The sequence below is a fragment of the Naegleria fowleri genome (genome assembly GCF_008403515.1).
Source record: "Naegleria fowleri strain ATCC 30894 chromosome Unknown tig4, whole genome shotgun sequence".
NCBI classification, from domain to species: Eukaryota; Heterolobosea; class Eutetramitea; order Acrasida; family Naegleriidae; genus Naegleria; species Naegleria fowleri.
The window spans coordinates 1-21,290 of NW_025407936.1; the positions used below are offsets into that span (position 1 = coordinate 1).

Sequence of the window (21,290 nt, forward strand, 5' to 3'; positions counted from 1 at the left end):
AAACCCAAACCCAAACCCAAACCCAAAACCCAAACCCAAACCCAAACCCAAACCCAAACCCAAACCTAAACCCAAACCCAAACCCAAACCCAAACCCAAACCCAAACTCCAAACCCAAACCCAAACCCAAACCCAAACCCAAACCCAAACCCAAACCCAAACCCAAACCCAAACCCAAACCCAAACCCAAACCCAAACCCAAACCCAAACCCAAACCCAAACCCAAACCCAAACCCCAAAACCCAAACCCAAACCCAAACCCAAACCCAAACCCAAACCCAAACCCAAACCCAAACCCAAACCCAAACCCAAACCCAAACCCAAACCCAAACCCAAACCCAAACCCAAACCCAAACCCAAACCCAAACCCAAACCCAAACCCAAACCCAAACCCAAACCCAAACCCAAACCCAAACCCAAACCCAAACCCAAACCCAAACCCAAACCCAAACCCAAACCCAAACCCAAACCCAAACCCAAACCCAAACCCAAACCCAAACCCAAACCCAAACCCAAACCCAAACCCAAACCCAAACCCAAACCCAAACCCAAACCCAAACCCAAACCCAAACCCAAACCCAAACCCAAACCCAAACCCAAACCCAAACCCAAACCCAAACCCAAACCCAAACCCAAACCCAAACCCAAACCCAAACCCAAACCCAAACCCAAACCCAAACCCAAACCCAAACCCAAACCCAAACCCAAACCCAAACCCAAACCCAAACCCAAACCCAAACCCGCAAACCCAAACCCAAACCCAAACCCAAACCCAAACCCAAACCCAAACCCAAACCCAAACCCAAACCCAAACCCAAACCCAAACCCAAACCCAAACCCAAACCCAAACCCAAACCCAAACCCAAACCCAAACCCAAACCCAAACCCAAACCCAAACCCAAACCCAAACCCAAACCCAAACCCAAACCCAAACCCAAACCCAAACCCAAACCCAAACCCAAACCCAAACCCAAACCCAAACCCAAACCCAAACCCAAACCCAAACCCAAACCCAAACCCAAACCCAAACCCAAACCCAAACCCAAACCCAAACCCAAACCCAAACCCAAACCCAAACCCAAACCCAAACCCAAACCCAAACCCAAACCCAAACCCAAACCCAAACCCAAACCCAAACCCAAACCCAAACCCAAACCCAAACCCAAACCCAAACCCAAACCCAAACCCAAACCCAAACCCAAACCCAAACCCAAACCCAAACCCAAACCCAAACCCAAACCCAAACCCAAACCCAAACCCAAACCCAAACCCAAACCCAAACCCAAACCCAAACCCAAACCCAAACCCAAACCCAAACCCAAACCCAAACCCAAACCCAAACCCAAACCCAAACCCAAACCCAAACCCAAACCCAAACCCAAACCCAAACCCAAACCCAAACCCAAACCCAAACCCAAACCCAAACCCAAACCCAAACCCAAACCCAAACCCAAACCCAAACCCAAACCCAAACCCAAACCCAAACCCAAACCCAAACCCAAACCCAAACCCAAACCCAAACCCAAACCCAAACCCAAACCCAAACCCAAACCCAAACCCAAACCCAAACCCAAACCCAAACCCAAACCCAAACCCAAACCCAAACCCAAACCCAAACCCAAACCCAAACCCAAACCCAAACCCAAACCCAAACCCAAACCCAAACCCAAACCCAAACCCAAACCCAAACCCAAACCCAAACCCAAACCCAAACCCAAACCCAAACCCAAACCCAAACCCAAACCCAAACCCAAACCCAAACCCAAACCCAAACCCAAACCCAAACCCAAACCCAAACCCAAACCCAAACCCAAACCCAAACCCAAACCCAAACCCAAACCCAAACCCAAACCCAAACCCAAACCCAAACCCAAACCCAAACCCAAACCCAAACCCAAACCCAAACCCAAACCCAAACCCAAACCCAAACCCAAGTTTGCTCAAGTGAGTACAAATTTCACTTTGACCACGGCATGTTGAACCTGATGGTTCCATTATACTATTATGTGAATGTCTTACTCAAGAGATTGTTAAATAAATTTATTTCTCAATTAAATACATTTCTTTCATTGAAATAACATTCAAATGAAATTTGTAATTTTTGTCCAAAGAAAAGGTGTGTCCAATGATTTTAAGCGAGGCCAATATCGAGAGACATCATGGCAATAAATCCAATAATGAACATTATTGTCGATAATTTGGCAACCATACGACTTGGTACCACAAACATTAAAGGAATTAGCTCATGAATGACCACATATACCATCACACCACTCGCAAAAGCAAGAGAATAAGGAAGTACTGTAGCTGAAACAAAAACTAAAAGACACCCAAATAATCCACCCATTGGTTCAGTAATTCCTGAGATAGCACCTATAATGAAGGATTTTGCAACATGTTTCCATTGAGTGTTGGACTGCTCTTGATTCTTTGAAATTCTTCTACATTCGTTACCATAAATTGGAAAGGTCACAGCAATTCCTTCCGTAATATTTTGAATGGCAATTCCAAGTGAAAGTGCAACGGCAGTAGCCAGCGTTGCTCCAGACGTACTGAAATCTGACGCAGCAGCAAATGCTACTCCAACAATAATTCCTTCTAATTATAAGTTCAAAAATGAATAATGATTTACGATCTATTTAAATACTTACCAGGAATGTTATGCAATGTCATTGCGACAAAGATAATCCAGCTTCTTCGGGCTCCATCACGTGTGTCATCATTCAAAGAATGTTTCTCATGAAATGCCATTGAATCATTCTCCATGCACGAGTGACAGTTTGTTGTTGGATTTTCTCCAACATGTCGAAGTGTTGGTGAAGGGGTAATTTCACGGGAAGGCGAATTGTCGTCTTGGCGAACTCCTTCCTCTAATAAAACATCTTCATTTTCAAAACGTTCAATATTGATGACATTTGCATTTTCAGTCATCATTGTATCTTCTAGATGATTTAAATCTCCGCTACTGCTGTTCGTATGTTGAGAATCAGTTGTCGTTGATAATTTCTTGGCAACAAGATCTTGAATTTTATGAATGATTGCATCAAAAATTAATATTGCAAGAACTCCAAGGAAGAAACTAGCACCAATTGCAAATAACGATTGTGCTTTGGAGGTTGATGAATTAGAGAAATGATTTAAAGCAGGAAGTAACAAACTGAAAAAGGAAGCTGTGTGTGGAAAATACAATCGTCAATGAGTATCAACAATATAATCGAACAATAATTCACAATTAAAATATACAAACCTGCAAGCATGACACCTCCACCAAATCCAATCGAAAGAGGAATAAATAAATCATTCGTGAAAGAAGCTGTTTTTCTTTGATTCTTTTTGAATAATCCAATTTTAAAAGATATTTTAACAAATAATTCAATAATTATTGAAATCCATTTGGCGACAAGATTTAATTCTCTCGAATCATGAGTTCCATCATGTCTGCGCGAAGTATCCAATTTCGAAAAACACACAGTACAAAATATTAAACTTGCTCCTAATGCTGTAGTGAGAGCATTGATGAGTGTAAAAATTAAAGTTTGAAATACAGGATGAATTCCGACCAAAAATTGCAAAGAGAAAGGATCTGATGTGGAATTAGAAGCGTTCATCGATGCAACTGTGAGTGGTAGGGAGAAGGATGATGAAGGGTTATCAAAAATCATCATCCCCAACGTGGTTACGCACGGGTAGGGTGATGAAAACATTTTTTTACAAGTTAATAATTTCCGTTTTGAGCCATTTTCAAAATTTTGCTTTCCATGTACTATATTTGGGTATTTTGATCGTTCTTCGTTTAGTAAAATTGATTGTCACACATCGAAATATACATCATGCACTATTGTATACACTGAAAGACAATATCACTTAAATGAGAATCATTAATTCGTTTTTCGATAAATAGAAAATGTTTCGTGATGGCCAAGCTTTTTCGACAATAAATTACTGTATTATAATACCCACATGCCACTGCAATATCTTTTGGATCATTTAACTTGGGAAATAGGTCTTTCATGTGGAATGTGTGTTCATGCGTTTCAAGTATTAATGAACCTAATTGATGTTTGTCGTTTTTTCCTCTAATTCATGTCATGTTGTTCGTTTGCAAATTTATAATAATATATAAATAATAATTTCATCAGATACGTTCCACACAAACATGTGTGTCAATGACACCCAAAACATTCAAACATCAAAAGAAAATAAAGTTCACCTTAATGAAACCAAAGAACAACAAATGTGATTTGCAAAAACAAACCTAAAAATGATTGATCCATTATCTAATACAACACACGAGTAATTATCTCCAGTGAACATCTTAACAATCGGTTTTTTAAATTCAACTCTTGTCATGTTGTCATACTGCATGGAGTTACAAGAATATTGAAAATGATCTAATCCACACACATAGAGCTCTCCATTCGTTGTTAAAAACGCACTATTATCTCCTCCACAACAAATATCAACAATTTTCACGTTCTTAAAGTACTTTTGAGTAATCTCGTAAAAGATGGTGTTTTGATTTTCCTGTTCAAAATTTCCATACTGATTAGATCCACAATCACCACCATAGACAGTTCCATCTTGAAGAAGAATGACAAAATGAAAACCACCTGTGCAAAGTTTTTTCACATTGCAATCAAAGACGTGAAAATTTTGTTTTGGAGAGAGACGTCCACTGGACAATTTGTGGTCAATGTCGTGGTGATAGACCCAATTCTGTCCAATCAATCTCAATGTTCGAGAGTTGAGAACAAAAAGTGAGTACGAAAAACAGCATCCCACGTGTGTTCTTGTTTTTCAAGAATCAGTGATAAATTTCAAAACCATCAAATAAATTGTAAAACATATTCATTCGTTCATAATAATCAAATGTAGAAATACACATATTCATTCATTCATAATAATCATAATATCATGTTCACTCAATAGTACTTACATTTCATCGTCAACACTTCTATTGTAATCAATCAATGAAGGATATCTCGCATAGGTCTCACCAAGGCAAATCTGATTGTAGTCATTGACTCCCATGCCATACAAGTCATTATTTTCAGAGACCATCAGAGCATAATGAGATCCACATTCCATCATCTTAATTTTCACACTCTCCAACAATTTCACTTGATAAATTCTTCTTTCTGTGAGTGTGTTCTTAACTGTAGTGCCAATATCTTCATTGGTGTTGTTATTGCTCCTCACACAAGATTCATATTCGGAATAATCACAAGTTTTCAATTGTTCCTGTGTTATTCCCAATTGTTTACTTTCATTCACCCCACACGATAATAAAGTTCCATCACTCAACAAAATTAAACAAAAATCAGCACCACATGAAACATGTCGAATAGGAAGGTGGAGGCCCAGAGACAGCATGAAAAGGTATCGAGTAGTTTGGAACATTTTCAGGAATGGAGAGACGAATAAAGGAAGAGTTCGGAATGGTTGAAATGAGCTCTTCTTTGATCCAGAGAGAATTTGTGAATGAATTGGCATCAGTGTTTTTGTTACAGGTAATTCCTTGACCGCAAATAAAGAAAGGAATGGAAAACGAGGGTGTTATTGCATGAGATGGCATCTTGATGTGCGTTTGATTGACTTGGTGTGAAAGAGTGGAAGCAATTAAAATAATTTTTTGAATATACTAGTCAATCTGAAGAACAAATGGTTTGTGACAAGTATTTAAAACTCAGTCAACATGAGTCAACATTAGAAAGGCAACAGAAAGGTCTTGGTCTCTCCTTCCATCTCATATGTTCTTTGAATGAACACAACCAAATTTGTTCTAATAAAATGAAAGCAACATGAAGCAACTCCGAATGAAAAAAATGTCTTTAAATCCTTTTTCTCTTCAAGACGATTTCAGTTTGCTAACGGATGGAACGTTTGGCGAAGAAGATCGTACTTCATCTCCAACCAATATACCATCAGGTTTAATGAATACTAATAATCACTCGTTTAATACACCTCTTGCAACAACACCAACCTCTTCCTCGACTACGGGAAATAACAATTCTTTTTTGTTTTCCATGCCATTCCCTTCATCGGATACCACAGTACAGGCTGAACAAGCTTCTACTCTTCTCTCTCGCAATACAGTCGTTCAAAAGAATATTCTCAAATTTCTTCCTCCAATTAAAGCCTTGTTTTTGATGAGAGCAATCAATTCTTCTTGGTACAAAAGTGTACAGAGTTTAAGATCGGATATTTATAATGGCACTGTTGCTCTTTCATTGCTTACATTTTCCAAATTTCCGGATATGGATCGTGATGATGAATATTACAGAAAAAACAACAAGCCAGTCTTTCAGGATGTAAAAACTAGAATGAACAAAAATTACCCATTAACATTACTTGAACAATTTACTTCAACATCACCCTCTTCATCAGCCATAATCGGACCAAAAACGATAATTTCACATCTTGAATTAATTGGCTTGTCAATACCAGAAATGGAGTATATTTTAAAGAGGCTTTCATTAGTTGCCAGCACTAATGCTTCACTTTCATCAGCAGCTCAGCGTGACCCACTAATGAGTCCGTCAGGACCAACCTCGCTTACATTAGAAGCAGAATTTTTCCCACCAACACCTGCTCCAACTAAAACCACGATGCAAAATTCAACATTTCAATCCATCAAGATTATTTCTCTCACAGTGGGATGGACCAACAAAAAAGCAGCGAATAATTTCTCAATACCCAAACTACCTACATTACAAAAGAGTACACCCCAAGTGTCATTTTTCTCATCACTCGAAGTTGGAAACAATGTTTCGGATGCGTATTCTCAATTTACCGAACCATCTTCGCAAGGGAAAGAAGAAGACGAGGAAGAAGACATGGATGATTTTATTGAATTCAATGATGACAATCAAGATTACACTGTCGATGAAGAGGAAGAAGAAAATGATGACAATGAAATTGTTGATGTTGAGAGTAATGATGTTGACGAAGATAAACTCGCTTCCATAACGGTTAATTATGATTCACATACACTCTCTATATTTCAACAAGTTGAAACCCTACTTGTTGTTGACTGTATTAATGAGCATGATTTAATTGATCTAGAAACTCTGGGAAAAAATTGCAATTTGGAAAAAAATGCTTCTGTCGATGAAGTTGAATTGGATTTATCAAATGTGAACATTACTACGAAAAATTATAGACGATTGTTAGATTTTGTTTTTGCTGGTAAGACCCTGAAGAAGCTAGTTTTTTTAAGAAATCCATTCTTTTACTATACCGAAGACTCAAAACAAGATATGGTTAATTCGGAGCTCAAGCCATACATTAACTTTATGACAAATTTTAAAAAAGGTGGTTCATTAATCAAGTATTGCAGAAATATGTTGGGCGAAGTTATTGCATCGGAGTATCTAATTGACACAAAATTTTTGAAAGAAAATTGGCAAGTTCTCTTGAAACCACTATTTGAACATGGATTATTGAATTGGAATGATGAACTCTATTCATCTTCAAGCTGGAGAGCCAATATAGTACAAGTGGTTTTAAAATCTGTGGTGACACATAGAATTGACGATAATACCTACAGTTCTGTTCTTTTACGATCCGAGCTAAAACAAGATTTTAAATTGGCCTACGAAAATTTCTTGCAAGAGGAAGAGGTTGTTCTTACTCTAGATATTCTTGAAACAATGAACGAAACGTTTAAGGCTCTCGATGGAACTTTGCTTCCTTTTGATGCAAACCGTTTTTCAGGCCGTCAATTTTTCTCTCCTCTATGCTATTGCCAAATCATTGACAAATTCTTTAGTAATATTATTAATAACGTCAACAAGGACCAAATTGGAGATACACTTGTAATTTGTTGGAGCGAACTGTTGCAGTGTGGAAGAAAAAGAAATCTTATTGAGCTTAGCAATAATGAAAAAGCTGAAACAACACCAAAAAAGAAAAAGATTTTATTGCAATAAAATTACACGATAGTTTCAACAAGGCTTTTTGTGCTTCTCTGACATCTCTCAACTCAAATTGTTTTTGTGATCCCGTAGGGTCACCTATTTCATTCACGGGTTATGGAAATGTCGTTTAAGAAATTTCTTCTTAAGCAAGTCAGCAATTTATGTTTCATTCTTTGGGGAGAAAGACCATCCTCCATTTCTTGATCTCTGTAAAACACGGTGTGCAATCCACCACAAATAGCATGATTGACCAACATGTGGCTATTTTCCTTTCCAAAGTCTATTCGTTGTAGTGTGCATTTCTGAGAAATGTATTGATCGAATCCTCTTCCTGAACCAAACATGACTTGTCGACTAAGTGCACTGATAAATATTGAGTGAGAATTTCCAAGTGCAATGTCACCAATTGCTAATCCAAATACATCAATTTTTGTAAAGGAATAGTTATCCAAATTAGAAAAGCCCAGTTGACGTTCACTATTCTTTCCTGTCATCCAAACCTCTCCGTTTTGAAACAACACAGCGCTATGGAATTCACCACAAGCTATTTTGGAAATGTGCTGTTCCGATTGAAGATTGTCAATTTCAACTGGAGTAAAACTTGACACAGAAGGTACTGAGGCCCGAAGTCCAATATTACCTTTGAATGTGATAAAAAGAGTATTATTAGGGTTTGATATAAGGACTTATTTCAAAGAGAGAGCATCAGATGATTTACATACCATATTTGTTGTCTCCACAAGCTATCAACCGATCTGTGTTTGTACGATTATTTCTTAACAGTAATAAAGAGTGATTCTCTCCATACGCTATCATTTCAACACGTTCATTGGGTTGCAAAATTGAATCCAAACAAGCCACGCGCACGAGGGTGTACTGACTATCATTTTGAATGACACAAGTTGCAAATCCAAGTTCTTTAAAATTGTTCTTTCCTGTCGAATAGACACTTCCGCTCTCGCAAAGAACACTGGTATGATCAAAACCACAGAAAACCTTCACAATGGTATCCAATTCATTCGTGACACTACTTTGCAATGCTTTCAAAGGCACAGGATTGGGCATGCTTACTTCCAGCCAATTTCTCAATCCAATTTGTCCATTAGCATTGTCACCCATGGCATGCAACGACTTTCCATCCTTTGAGAAAATCATGGTAAAATTACAACCACAAAATATGGATCCCATCTCTTGCAAACATTTTGAGTTTTGAACAGGGCTAAAGTTCAGAATTTCTGTATCATTGAAAGAACTTCCTGATTGCCCGAGTTGAGAACACGAATTTGTACCACATCCCAATAAGCAAAGCATGGAGGATACACCCGCTTGATGTTGTATTCCCTCATTATTATTGAGTTCATTGCTCAACTCATCTGAAATTAACCCCATCACTATGGTATGAGCAAAGCCACAAGCCACTTTTCGAACTGAAACACCACTAGGAAGATCAACCTTAGTAGGATTTTTCTCGTTTCTCAAAGTCTCCCGTTCCGAGTTGGCCAAGTTGATTTGAACCATGCACCAGAAGGGCATTGTTGATAGGGACCATGATTGTGTTTCTATTCAGAAATTTTTTTACGGTTGAAAATCGAAAGAAGACATAATCCGAGTTCCTTGTTCTTTGACTTCAGGGAACACTGAACACTTGATCCTTTCATCATCAAACCCTTGAGCAATTCATCTTTCCAAATTCAACAAATTTCAAACAACGAATCAAATTTAAAGGCTGTTCAGTTTCAACATTTTTTTCTGCTTCAAAAAATGCTTCAACATAGTGATGATGAATGGAGTGCTGTCTCTCACTCTTACTTGTTTCAACATTTACTTCCGAGAAGAAGAGAAATTTTAAAATATATTCATGAATGGAGAAAGGCAGAGATGATTCATGATTATAACCATACTAATAATGAAAAATTTTCACCGATAAAAAAACGAATGGAAGAAATTTGTAAATTTTGGAGTACGAAATTCATTTCTTCTGATACTTTTAAAAACCCATTAATTATTGTTCAAGAAATTATGAAAATAATTTTGGAGTTTTTAAATGAATTTTCTTTCTTGTTTACGTTTGTCAATTCACAAAATGGAGATGCCTATAACTCGAAAAACGTACAATCAGCTTCAGAGAGTAATAATTCTGAGAGTGAAGGCGACAATCATTTGCTTTATTTTCTATGGAAAGATAACTATTCAAATAGAGTTCCCAAAGAATGGAGAGACTTTTTAGAGAAATGTTCGGACATGCATTTAATAGAGTTGATGAATTACACGCAACAAGAAGAAGATTACAATGAAGTCCATCTCAATAACATAATACAATTGTACTCCTCGGATAAGATGCCTCTATCGTTTAGACGATTTGTTCTCGGATGCAAACTATTGCGATTTCACAAAGTAATATTACCGAACGTCAAAGAAATTGTGCAATATTTGAAAACAGAAGAAACAACAAAAGATTGTATCAATGATTCCAACACCTCTACAACAAATTTTCAACTTTCCTCTTGCGAATGGCAGAACACAGAACTCTCTCGACACATGTCACCAAAAAAAATTCATGAAATCGAGAGATTGGCAGAATTTATTAGCACGTTTTCACATCATACTTTTCCCTCAAAAATGTCTCACAACAAATATGATGAAATCATGCACTGCAGCATACCTACCATCCTTGATATTGGCTCAGGTAAAGGCTATCTTTCACATGTTCTCTTTGCCAAGTATGGTCTTAATGTCATTGCGATAGATCGTAATGATCATTTAGTTCAAAAAATTCAAGAAAAATCAAAAAAATTTGAAAAATCAACTAAAGTCCTACCAAACCAAAAGAAACAACAGAAAAATCAACTCAAAGCAATATCTTCCCACTTGGAATGTAATAGAGAACAATTGTCAAAAATGGTCAACCAAATGCTAGAAACCACACTCTCTATTCAGTGTGATGACGATAGCATTGTTGGAAATAATTGCATCGTCGGTTTACATACTTGTGGAGATTTAACACCTATTCTTTGTGACATGTATGTGAACGATGTGATTTATACCAAACAGAACAAGTCACTCATTCATTCTTTGGTGAATGTTGGTTGTTGTTATCACAAACTCACAGAAAAATATCGTGTAAGAGGAGGTACTGATCCATGTCACGACACGGTTGAGTCTTCTCAAGTATCAACTCACTTCCAAGGCTTTCCTCTAACATCATTTGTCGAAGACTATGTGACATGCAATTTGAAGGGTTTTCAATTGACACGTTCTGGATTAATTCTTGGATGTACTGAAAACAATATTTGGAGTACGAACGAGGGTTATGGAAATGAACCACCTCGAAAGAGCCCATACAAAGTCCAAGAATACTGGAAAAGAAATGCTTTTCGATGTGCCATGGAATATTTCTTACATGAGTATGTGGAAAAGAAAGAAATTCCTTCAACGATTCTTCGACCTGTTGTTTATAGGTAAGGGTAACATTATGAACACAATATTTACAATCGTTGTGCTTTTAATTCTTGAAAGTTTTGGAAGTATTTCGGACAACAATTTGAAAAGTTCATCAGTGCATAACAACGGCCAAGATGAAGATACAGATTTCTCAAAATATGCAATTAGTGTATTAATGCGATTGCATCAAACAAAAACTCTTGATACATCTCTTCATGAACAAGAAATCATTGAAATGACCAGTAAGCAACATTTTGAAACATCTTTCAAACAAAAATTGAACAATTTCTATTACCAAACATGCAATGGCAATCGTGAGACCTCTCAAATTAAGAGTGTTGACATTTTTTGGACTCTTCGAAGTATGTTAGGCCCTGTCATTGAGTGCTTAATACTATTAGATCGATATTTATTTTTGAGTGGAGAATCGAGTGGTGTACAAGCAGATTTAGTTCAATTATTTGATGAAGACATTTCTCCTCGAGGAATTGCCTTATTTGCCTATAAAAAGAAAGAAAATTAAAAATTTATTTTAAAAAAAAAATGAAGCCATTACTTAAAAAACCTTCAATAACCTCCAAAAGACAAGAGCCGATCAATTCAACCATCGGACAACAACAAAAACATTCGTCTATTCCCTCCTATGGCAGCACATTTAATGAAAAATCTTTTAATTCGACCACGAAAAAACGTAATTTGGTGGAAACAGAAAATACTACCTCAATGATCACAAATAATGTAAATTTAACCAATGATCGATCGCACTCCTCTTCAACACACAGTAACAAGAATGTAAATACGAATCAACGTCAAATCAAAAAGTTTCCATCTTCCAAAACATCACGACCCTCTTCAAGTTCGAATTCTACAATTGATGAGATGGCCAGGAGGGCTTTTCTGTCATCGGAACAACAATATTACAATGAATTATCAAAAAGGAAACAGCTGCCAACTTCTTCATCAGCAGGCAACAATAACTCTGTTGCAAGTATAGATAATTTATTTAAAATGTCTAATGATGTCTTACATGAAAAAGTTGATAAACCTGATGAAAAGGCATTATTGGCTGGTGCAACTGATTTAGAGTCTGTCATTATTGTTTCAACAGAGGCTCATATTAAAACCACTCCATCTCCAATCTCATTGGATCCAAATCATTGTCACTTTTCGATTCTGGAGCAACTACAACAAAAAATTCCAATGGTCAAGAAGCATGTAGATTTTGTCAAAAGTAAAATCTTGGAAGAGGAAAGCCAGCCGAAATCCAAGTTGAAACAACCCTCAAAAAAAACCAAACAAGCGATTGCTAATCAAAAAGCTTTTGAAAAATCATCAACATCAAAAGAGTTTCCAATTATTTCCAATACAAGAATTGCACTTAGGAAAATTACACGAATTGAACCAATCTCTTCGAAAAGAACAAGTGATACCAAAATGGGTCATATTGTCCTTCCTTACGAATTGGTCATTAACATTTTTTCATTTCTTCCTTGGAAAGAGCTCTATACTGTGATTATGAGTGTCTGCAAAAATTGGAAGGAATTTGTGACGGAATACGAGTATTTCATTGTATGTGAGCACAGCCGTTTGAATCTCTTCTCTGCAAACCAAGTATTAATTTGTTCGGGTTGTTATAACGAAGTACCTGAATCTTCTAAAATATGCTCTCACTGTTCCAACTCTATAAGTGATGAAATCACTGATGAAATTTGTGTACACAAACTATATTACAAGAACAGATTGCAATCCAAAGTTGACAAATGGATGTTAAATTATTGGGAAAAGCACCGCGAACAAGTTGATGAAATGAATTTGAAAGCGGCTAATACAGTTTTGACAATCACTTCTACCGCTAATGACAATATCAATGAAACACATCCCACACACTTCGGCTCCTCAATTCACACCCTTTCACAAACATGCAAGGAATATATCATTTCTCAAATTTTTCCAAATACTTGGCACTTGACAGGCAAAGGTTTGACTATACAATTTGTATCAATGTTTAGAGAGCACTTAGCTTGTTTACATTATTTTCCTGCTAAAATTGAAGCAAATACTAGGTCTCTCGAAAGAGAAAAGAAGAAGAAAAAGTCAGAAAAAAATAAGACAGTAATAGTGGAACCTATTGTCAATTTCGTATTTCCAAAACTGACACAAATTTATTGGAATAATTCAACCCTATTAGATAACATGACATTGGATACTTCTATGTCGTCCAATTTTCACCAATTATTTGCAAATGTGGAAAAATTCATTTCTGCTCAGTCAATGTTTGTAGTAATGGACATTTCACGAATATTTGAAAGTAATATAAATCGATTGAGAGTTTTAGATTTAGGTCAATGTAAATCCCTTCAAAACCATCAACTTGAAACAATATCTAGAATATTAGGAGAACATGCGAAGAAATATGAATCTGACATGTTGGATGAAAGAAAATGTTTGAGAAAGATTAATTTATCTGGGTGTGGAAATATCAATCAAATTGGACTTTATGCACTGGCAGAACATTGTGGTCGTACACTCAAATGGTAAGTAGGTTTGAGTACACACATTCTCTTGTTAATTACTGTATTATTTTTCTGAAATTTCCAAATTTCTATTTCAATCATGTCTTGGGTCAATCATTGAAATAGCCTCCATTTAAATACATATCCTACCTGCAAAGAGATTATCTTGAATCAAATACCAGCATCATTTGAAGAATTGGAGGAGCTCTCACTAGAGGGGAATTATTCGTTTCGTTCATTTTCAAACCTTGTTAATGCATTGATAAGATGTAAATTTGGAACCAAGCTGAAAATTCTGAATATCAAAAGTACCTTCATCATGCCTTTCAATAATGAGTTGCTAAGGAAAGGAGTCACATCATCTTTCTCCTGTAGTAGTGCAAATTCAAATCATGCTGTGTCTTCAGCAATAATAGAACTGAAACATCAGTTGGTAAGAATGCTCGACTGGATGCTCCCCAAGCAGCTTGAAGCCATCAAGAATTGTGATCTAAAATTGGTATTGACAGACTTTGGAGAATTTTATTACCAAAGGAATCACAAGAGAAATAGCTCATCAAGATTCGTGTGGCGAAACAGAGTTCATCCATTTGAAGCTGTCGCCATGTCAAGATCTGCGAGTGGATGCTATCTAGAACAAATATAATAAGACAGTCAACGTGTGAATCATGGAGTGTCTGAGTGTCACTTCCCCCACTGAGCAATAATTTGTGTGCGATGGATTTTCATGAAGTTTATCGCATAGCTTAGTGAATAATAACATCCTTAGTTTCTACTGCAAATCTTGGTACTAGTGAAACAATAAATCCAAAGAACGTAGCAATTGAGATACAAGATAATACAATGAGGGGATTCACTCCCTGTGACACAATTAATCCAACCAAAAATGGGAAAATAGCTGTACCAAATCGTCCACAATTATAAGTAAATCCTGATCCTCTACCTCTTAGTTCCATTGGAAATAATTCAGGTAAATAGAATGTAAAGCTGCCAAAGGCTCCAAAAACAAAAACTCCAACGGGAAACATTAAACAAAATCGAAGAACTGGAGACATGTCAGGAATTCCAAATGCCACAACAATAAATACTGTTGCAAAAAAGAAATAAATTCTATAGACCCACAACCGTCCAAACTTGGTAGCAATAGGAATCACCATTAACGTTCCAATCAATCCTCCAAAATTAAATAACATATTTCCAAGCACAGAGTACAAGTCTTGATAGTACTTCTTTTCATCAGGATCTTTGTAATTAGATGCTAGATAAGTGCTCAAAATTGGAATGAAAGTACTGATGCACCACCACGATATTAATGCAGGGCACACAAATAAAATGGAACTAATAGTTCTTCTTCTCAAATCTGCATTTGCAAACAAATCTAAATAGGACTTTCCTTTTCGATTTTTCTTGAGTGGTTGTTGTGAGCTTGTCGTTGAAAGATCGGACACACTTCGAGTGACTGAAAGAGATACAAGTTTTTCTCCATTATTGCTGTTTGTCGTTGGAGTTCCAAGATCAATTTCTTTCATGTCATCTTCCGAATTGGTTGAAAAAGTTGGTGAATCGTCATGTCCAGATGATGGGCTAGCAAGAATTGAATTTGCATACGACCGAATAGGACTTGATAATTTTTGCTCATCATCGTGCACAGAGGCAATAGTAATAGTGGTTGCATTTTCTTGCTGTTCTTGCTCCTCCTTCTCTCTTCGTTGTTGTTCGACCCATGAGTCTGGCTCTTTCACGCAAATACGAATGAAAATTCCAACAATGGTTGGAATTACACCAATTGCAAAAAGTATTCTCCATGAAAGCCACACAGGAATAGGTCCTCCTGTTATGACCGGTGCATTAATACCCTCGCTCATAATCATGTCGGAGGAAGCAAAGGTGAGCACGGTAGAGTTTGTGACAGTCCCATTCACTGCTGTTCCTGTTCTTTGAAGTAACACGCTAGTAATTAAATAATTCACAGCAAATGAGGCCATACTTCCAATGGGTGCAGCTGTGTATAGAATGACACCACCTATCACTCGTTTTTCAATAGGTAATGTTTCACTGATGAGAGCAGCTCCTGCTGACCACTCTCCTCCAATACCCAAACTAGCAATAAATCGTAAAATAACAAGTACACTAATATGGAAAGAAAAAGCAGCTAAAAATGTGCCAATACTATATACAACAATGGTGATCATCATTGTTTTCGATCGTCCAACTGTGTTTGTAAAAAATATTCGAGAATTTCAAAGGGTGGCATCATTGAACAACGAGAGAAATTCCCCCACACACAACTACAAACCTCTATCTGTTAACCATCCAAAAAACACGCCTCCACAGCCCCAACCAAATAACAACACGCTACTCAAAATACTGCTCCATAATGCAGTTTGTTCTTTAGCAATAGTAGACGTCAGTTGATCGTCTGCAAAACCTAATAAATTAGGAATACAAATTGGAGCTGCATAACTGAATAAAACTCCATCAAAAATGTCAAAGGCCCATCCAAGCCAAGCTGAGGCCAGCACTAAATATTGATAGCCAGTTAAGCCAAAAAGTCTTTTCTTTCCGTCGTGTGTTTTAAATTCGTCATCTTCATTGTTATCAAGGTTATCATGATTGTGTGAAGAATTGCCCAGAGAAGAGAGTAATTCCACTCCATGAATTTTGCCATTACTGTATTTGCTAGGTATTACTTCACCATTTGTAGAAGTATCAGAGTTGTTGTTATAGACGTGAAAGGGAATTTGGGGAGGTGGTTGAGAGGTGTTTTGGTATTGTTTTGTTTCTTGTATTGAGGATGGGGTTGTATTTGAAAAATTGTTCTCGGAAGTATTATTACTTGATGTATTGGATGAGGTGGAAGTTAAGAAATCCAATGTTTGCTTTGAATCTTCATCACTTGGTGATGGAGGAATAATGGTCACTGGAAATAAAATGTCGTTATCTGAGAATCGTACTTTCTTCTTTTGTGAGCTATTTCTTTTCGATTTCATTTTCACATAGTTATTCTCTTGCATGACGGGAGTTGTGGCTCTAATGTTAGTAGACTCGTTCATCATTCCTTCGTTGCTGTCATTTGTAGTATTCAATTCGACGAGCGGTTGTTCCAAAACTAATGACGACGTGTCAATCGAAAGTTTGGAAAATCCATCTTCAAAATTAATATCCTCCGAATGTGTTGGTGATAATATAACTTCAAATGGATGTATGGGATTGGGTAAAAAATTGTTGGATATTGGTTGGATTGGTGACACTTGAAGCTCTTCAAATATGTGATCGATGGATTCGAGCTGAATAGAATTTGTATGGTCCGCCGCGAGTGAAGATGTTGTACTAGTAGTAGTGGTAGTGTAAATATCTTGCGGCAGATTGAAGTGGTTGACCTCATTATCCTCTCGTTGAAAAGGTCCATATGGTCGAGATGAAGATAATGTACTCGGCGATGGACTTGTTACAGAACTATTTCCAACGAAAATATTATTGTATCCATCATCCTCATCTTCATCATTGTCACTCATTGTGAATGAGGTTTTGCGTGGTAATCCTCTGCCAAAAGTGTCACGGCCATTCCCAATATTTTCCTTTTCAAATGAAAAACTGACGTTCATCCCGTCATCTTCATCATCAGAATAATTATTTCTATAAAATCCAGCTCCACCAACATCTTCCTCCACATGCCGTCCCAAATTCAATCCCATATTCTCATCATCATCGGCAAGCGATGATTGAAAATATTCATTCCGTGATGACATGTTATTATTATTATGAATAGGAATATTCGTATTTGTACAATCATCATTCTCCTTGAAATCACCTCCACCACCAACAACAACATTTTCCTTGGACATCATCATCTTGTTTGTCCACGATGCCGAGGATAGTGATGATTCTCGATTTGAAATTGAGCCTCCTTCTTCCTCTCCGATCGAAATTGGAAGATTCATTTTTTTGTTCTCAGCAATCCTTCCACAAGTTTTCACCAGCCTTTGACGACATCTGTGAACAACTCGATCAATCGCTTGAAAATGATGCTTTTTGTTAGGGTTTAAGAAAGGATTGAAAGCGATGAGTGAGATGCGCAGATTATGAGATGGAGTATCTGTTGAGATGATACAGATGATAGTGTGAACTATTGTCAGATTGAAGTATTTTCCCAGAAACAACAATCCTCGGCATGATGAAACAGGCCCAATCCAGCGAATCATCTCAATCAATACAAACAACATATTCATCCAACCGTTACATATTGATTTAATAACCAATAAATAAATAAATTTTTAATAAACAGTTCAATTCCCTACAAATTGTTTCCTACAAACCAACTTTTTCGATTTTCAATAAAGAAAAATGGGAAATCCATTAAATGGCAAAGTTAGCGTCACTCAGAAAGTTATCGATCAGGACAACCTTAGAATCCAAATCAACCAACATCACTAGTCACGTTAAGAAGATACTCCCTGACTTTAAATTGCAAGATGGTACTCTCTACTTCAACAAGTACAAATCAGAAGAAAAGAAAATCCTTAAGGATAATCTCACAGATGAGCAATTAGAAAGGATTATCGACATGACTCAACAGCTCCCGAAGGATGTATATGATGTTCAAATAATCAAAACTGATAAATGGGTTCAAATTCCCAAAGAACATGAATATGAAGGCATTATTATGGATATTCATGTCAATCAAGGTCATGCAGGTCGAGATATTTGTGAATCAGTTGCTTCATCAACGTATTACATTCCAAAGTTCCAAGAACAATTCCAAAAGGTAAAAAGTTCTTGCAAGAGTTGCAGAACTACAGAGGCATCTAAAGCTATCGTATTGAATAATCATCTAAAAACAAAATGTCAATGATTTGGAAAGAGGGTTCATGTTGTTGTTGCTGAGAAAGCTCATCAAATGAAAACTCTTAAGAGAGTGGGGTATTAATAATAGTTCGATCATTTCCTTGCTGCTTGTTCACATATCTTGAGATGGATTGTAACTTGCTGTGTTCTCGGAGTTGAAAGAAAAATTGTAAAAATGTTAAAATCATTGTATGATGTAATATTTTCTTCGTCATCATCCTCTCCGATTCAACAAACAACAGCCACCATTGAAGATTATTTGCGGGAATGTCCTTTCCTCACACAAAATACATTTGCTACAAATTTAGAAATGGAGGGCGTTATGTGCCAACAGCAATTTTGGAGGAGAGAGGGAAAGGCCAATCAAAGTTTGAGTCTATTAAATCAGAGCTTGAATGAGAATTCGGAGAGTTATCAGCCATTGTTACAGAGAGCAAAATGGATTCCATGGGTGAGTTTTTCTTCTCCTATAAATATATATATATATGCACGTTGGATTGACCACTGATGATGACTTCGCAAAATATTCGACTCGAAATAATCATTGTAAATGCATACAAATATATGGTCACCACCACAATTTGAAATGATATGTTTCGTTCGGAATGACTGTATCTGCATGGCTTCTTGCACAATCTTTGATAGTGGTATCAAAGTAGTTTTTTCCATAAACACTCAAGAAAATTAGCACTGGCCGATCTCGATAAAGCTCTCAACATTTTAATGAATCAAAAACAAAATCATTCGAGCAAATTATTACCCTTTCCAACCTATATTATTACACTCGTACAAGCTTGGAGATATATTGTCAGTGCGAATTTTACGTCAAGTGAAGCTTTGCTTGAGGATGCCAAACGAGAACGAGAGTCCTACTATGATCAAGTAAGAAGAGTTCTCAATGAATGTGGAGTTTCTCCACATGATGAGAGATTGTATTTATTCTTTTCAGATATTGAACCCATGTATACAATTGCATATTCACATTACTATAATTCACAGTATGATAAGGCGCTTCGTGAGTACAAGTCCATATGGAAAAAAGCGTCAAATACTGAGTGTTCTTTTCTGGAGGAATTGCCACAAGAGTTAAGATCGAAATTTGAGCTCAAAGAAAAAACCAAACGTAGGAAATTCGATAACATGTTAATTTTGAATGATTTTTATTTGGTCAAGATACCCTCCATGATTTCGCAATCCTATTATCATCTAGCTACAGAATTGGAGGATGAAAATGAAAAAAAGAAATCTTATCTGTACAAATCTGTCAAATATGCCACTCTCTCAATTATCATGACACAAAAATATAATCAAAAATATGGATTCGATTTTGGCGATATGAACACTTACGGTCAGAGGGAAAATATTTATCGTCAATTGAAATTATATGACATGGCACTGAGAGACATTAACTGCATGATTCAATTTTCACATCCTTATCAACAATTATCTTCAACTTTTACGGCATACAAATCAAAATTAAAAGTTATTAAGACCCTTATTGAAGAGATTACCAAAGATGAGGCATTTAGTATCATTTTAGAGAAGAAGAAAGAATATACGAGACTGAACCGCAAGAAGCAGCTCTTGGAAGAAATTATGAAGGACCTGATACGCAAATATCAGTCCACAACAATCACAACGATTGTATCAAAGTCAGTCAACATGAACAGTATGGAAGCAGAAATTTCGTCTCAAAACTCTGACACCGATGAAATTGCTAATCCATATCTTGAAATTTGTAAGTTGTTTTGTGGGTGAATTGTATTCTCTCGTCAACCAGTTGTTAAAACAAATATTGTTGAATGTCGACGCGTATGGTGACAATTTTCGTGATGAATCCTTCGCTTATTGGTACCGGCATTCAATTCATTCTTTGAAATTACAAAAAAAATTTTGCTAATGCTTTAATAGGCAAGTGTTGGAATGAAGCAAGTGACAAACTTGAAATACAAGCTGATAAATATCTCTTTGGATATACTGGTCAATATTTGCCAGATACTCACAATGATGTACCAATTCGATATCCAGATACTGTGCTAAATATCGAACAAGCATTTCTCATTTGTGACATGAGATTGGATTGGGCCATGCGAAATAATCAATCTGCAGCAGTTTTGAACAAGTATAATGCTCATCTGGGGCGTCTTTTACATTCAACAATTTACAATAAGGAATCATGCATTACATATGAACTATCCATTACACCAACTATATTTGCCTCTTGGTTTAATAACAAGATCCAGCGAGGATTGACTGGTAGTAGCAATAGTACTCTGATTCGTGTGGAAAGATTTATTGTACCTGAATGGTTTTGCGACATGTCCACAAAAACATTGCGAGAGGAATTACCACAAGACTAGATATGCCTACCGCTAACGATTCATTGTGTGTTCTACAATTACATCTATTGCTTCATCCAACCACAATGCAAACACAACCACAAGATTCAAAGTGATGCTACTACGAGGGAGAAATTGAAAAAGTTGAAGAATTATTCAGCTTTTATGCGTTCATTCAACAGATTGTATCTAGACCAGGCCCAAAAGGTAATTGGGTCGCGAAGAAGTGTTAG

General features: G+C 36.7%; 8 protein-coding genes and 1 pseudogene across 9 annotated transcripts; 5 read left to right on the top strand and 4 right to left on the bottom strand.

The window, feature by feature from the left end:
* FDP41_007557 lies at positions 1–3,704 on the bottom strand (annotated as a pseudogene). The gene is made up of 4 exons: positions 3,248–3,704; positions 2,652–3,170; positions 2,212–2,598; positions 741–1,939 (listed from the first exon to the last, which is right to left on the bottom strand). Coding segments are annotated over exons 1-4 (2,562 nt in total).
* A 131-nt stretch (positions 3,705–3,835) lies between these two features.
* Positions 3,836–5,373, bottom strand: FDP41_007558 (uncharacterized protein; the record flags this gene model as incomplete). The annotated part of the gene is made up of 3 exons (XM_044711315.1): positions 3,836–4,076; positions 4,256–4,789; positions 4,937–5,373. 3 exons carry the CDS (start codon positions 5,371–5,373, stop codon positions 3,836–3,838), a joined length of 1,212 nt encoding a protein of 403 aa, XP_044568356.1.
* A 452-nt stretch (positions 5,374–5,825) lies between these two features.
* Positions 5,826–7,931, top strand: FDP41_007559 (uncharacterized protein; the record flags this gene model as incomplete). Its single annotated transcript, XM_044711316.1, has 1 exon — positions 5,826–7,931. The coding sequence occupies one exon, from the start codon at positions 5,826–5,828 to the stop codon at positions 7,929–7,931; it is 2,106 nt and encodes a 701-aa protein (XP_044568357.1).
* An 89-nt stretch (positions 7,932–8,020) lies between these two features.
* Positions 8,021–9,452, bottom strand: FDP41_007560 (uncharacterized protein; the record flags this gene model as incomplete). Its single annotated transcript, XM_044711318.1, has 2 exons — positions 8,021–8,559; positions 8,642–9,452. 2 exons carry the CDS (start codon positions 9,450–9,452, stop codon positions 8,021–8,023), a joined length of 1,350 nt encoding a protein of 449 aa, XP_044568358.1.
* A 228-nt stretch (positions 9,453–9,680) lies between these two features.
* Positions 9,681–11,883, top strand: FDP41_007561 (uncharacterized protein; the record flags this gene model as incomplete). Its single annotated transcript, XM_044711319.1, has 2 exons — positions 9,681–11,377; positions 11,436–11,883. The coding sequence occupies 2 exons, from the start codon at positions 9,681–9,683 to the stop codon at positions 11,881–11,883; spliced, it is 2,145 nt and encodes a 714-aa protein (XP_044568359.1).
* Positions 11,884–11,903: 20 nt separating this feature from the next.
* Positions 11,904–14,519, top strand: FDP41_007562 (uncharacterized protein; the record flags this gene model as incomplete). Its single annotated transcript, XM_044711320.1, has 2 exons — positions 11,904–13,894; positions 14,000–14,519. The coding sequence occupies 2 exons, from the start codon at positions 11,904–11,906 to the stop codon at positions 14,517–14,519; spliced, it is 2,511 nt and encodes an 836-aa protein (XP_044568360.1).
* Positions 14,520–14,619: 100 nt separating this feature from the next.
* FDP41_007563 (uncharacterized protein) lies at positions 14,620–17,814 on the bottom strand (the record flags this gene model as incomplete). Its single annotated transcript, XM_044711321.1, has 2 exons — positions 14,620–16,085; positions 16,170–17,814. 2 exons carry the CDS (start codon positions 17,812–17,814, stop codon positions 14,620–14,622), a joined length of 3,111 nt encoding a protein of 1,036 aa, XP_044568361.1.
* Positions 17,815–18,233: 419 nt separating this feature from the next.
* FDP41_007564 (uncharacterized protein) lies at positions 18,234–18,725 on the top strand (the record flags this gene model as incomplete). Its single annotated transcript, XM_044711322.1, has 1 exon — positions 18,234–18,725. The coding sequence occupies one exon, from the start codon at positions 18,234–18,236 to the stop codon at positions 18,723–18,725; it is 492 nt and encodes a 163-aa protein (XP_044568362.1).
* Positions 18,726–18,893: 168 nt separating this feature from the next.
* FDP41_007565 (uncharacterized protein) lies at positions 18,894–21,078 on the top strand (the record flags this gene model as incomplete). The annotated part of the gene is made up of 3 exons (XM_044711323.1): positions 18,894–19,169; positions 19,364–20,456; positions 20,630–21,078. 3 exons carry the CDS (start codon positions 18,894–18,896, stop codon positions 21,076–21,078), a joined length of 1,818 nt encoding a protein of 605 aa, XP_044568363.1.
* Between the last annotated feature and the right edge of the window lie 212 nt (positions 21,079–21,290).